At 49.4% G+C, this 411-nt stretch overlaps 1 protein-coding gene across 1 annotated transcript in view; it reads right to left on the bottom strand.

Moving 5' to 3' along the window:
* LOC119582359 (nesprin-1-like) overlaps positions 1 to 411 on the bottom strand; it is a gene marked incomplete at its 3' end in the record, with an annotated part of 145,991 nt that overhangs the window by 18,935 nt on the left and 126,645 nt on the right. Inside the window, 1 exon segment of the mRNA XM_037930574.1 lies at positions 109 to 246. Within this exon segment, the coding sequence (XP_037786502.1) occupies positions 109 to 246 (138 nt within the window).

Raw genomic sequence — 411 nt, 5'->3', positions numbered from 1 at the left:
AACAAACACAATCACATTACACCCCATCCACCCCAAACACCCTCCTTCTCCCCCCCCCCCACACACACAAAAGACAAGACAACCCTTAGGAAACAAAGGTCCTCCTACCGTGGCCTCCGATCCCGTCTCCTCCTGACAGTCGTTGACGGTGCCCTGGGAGCGGTTGAGCCAGCGCTCGAAGTCGTCCTTGGCCGTCACGAACTCGGTGTGGTCCGTCAGCGTCTTCTGCGCGATCACCACGAGGCTCTGCGGTGAGGGGAGAGAGACGATGGAAGAAGGGGTTAGCGACGATGAAGATAATTTATTTGGAGGATAGGGTGAATATGAGGTTAATGCTTGGAACACCGGGAGGAAATTATAAAATAATGATTTTAAATGAATAAGTGAAAACTATATATATATAAATAATCT

The sequence above is a fragment of the Penaeus monodon genome, chromosome 15, assembly GCF_015228065.2.
Source record: "Penaeus monodon isolate SGIC_2016 chromosome 15, NSTDA_Pmon_1, whole genome shotgun sequence".
NCBI classification, from domain to species: domain Eukaryota; kingdom Metazoa; phylum Arthropoda; class Malacostraca; order Decapoda; family Penaeidae; genus Penaeus; species Penaeus monodon.
This window is presented reverse-complemented; position numbering and strand designations above follow the sequence as displayed.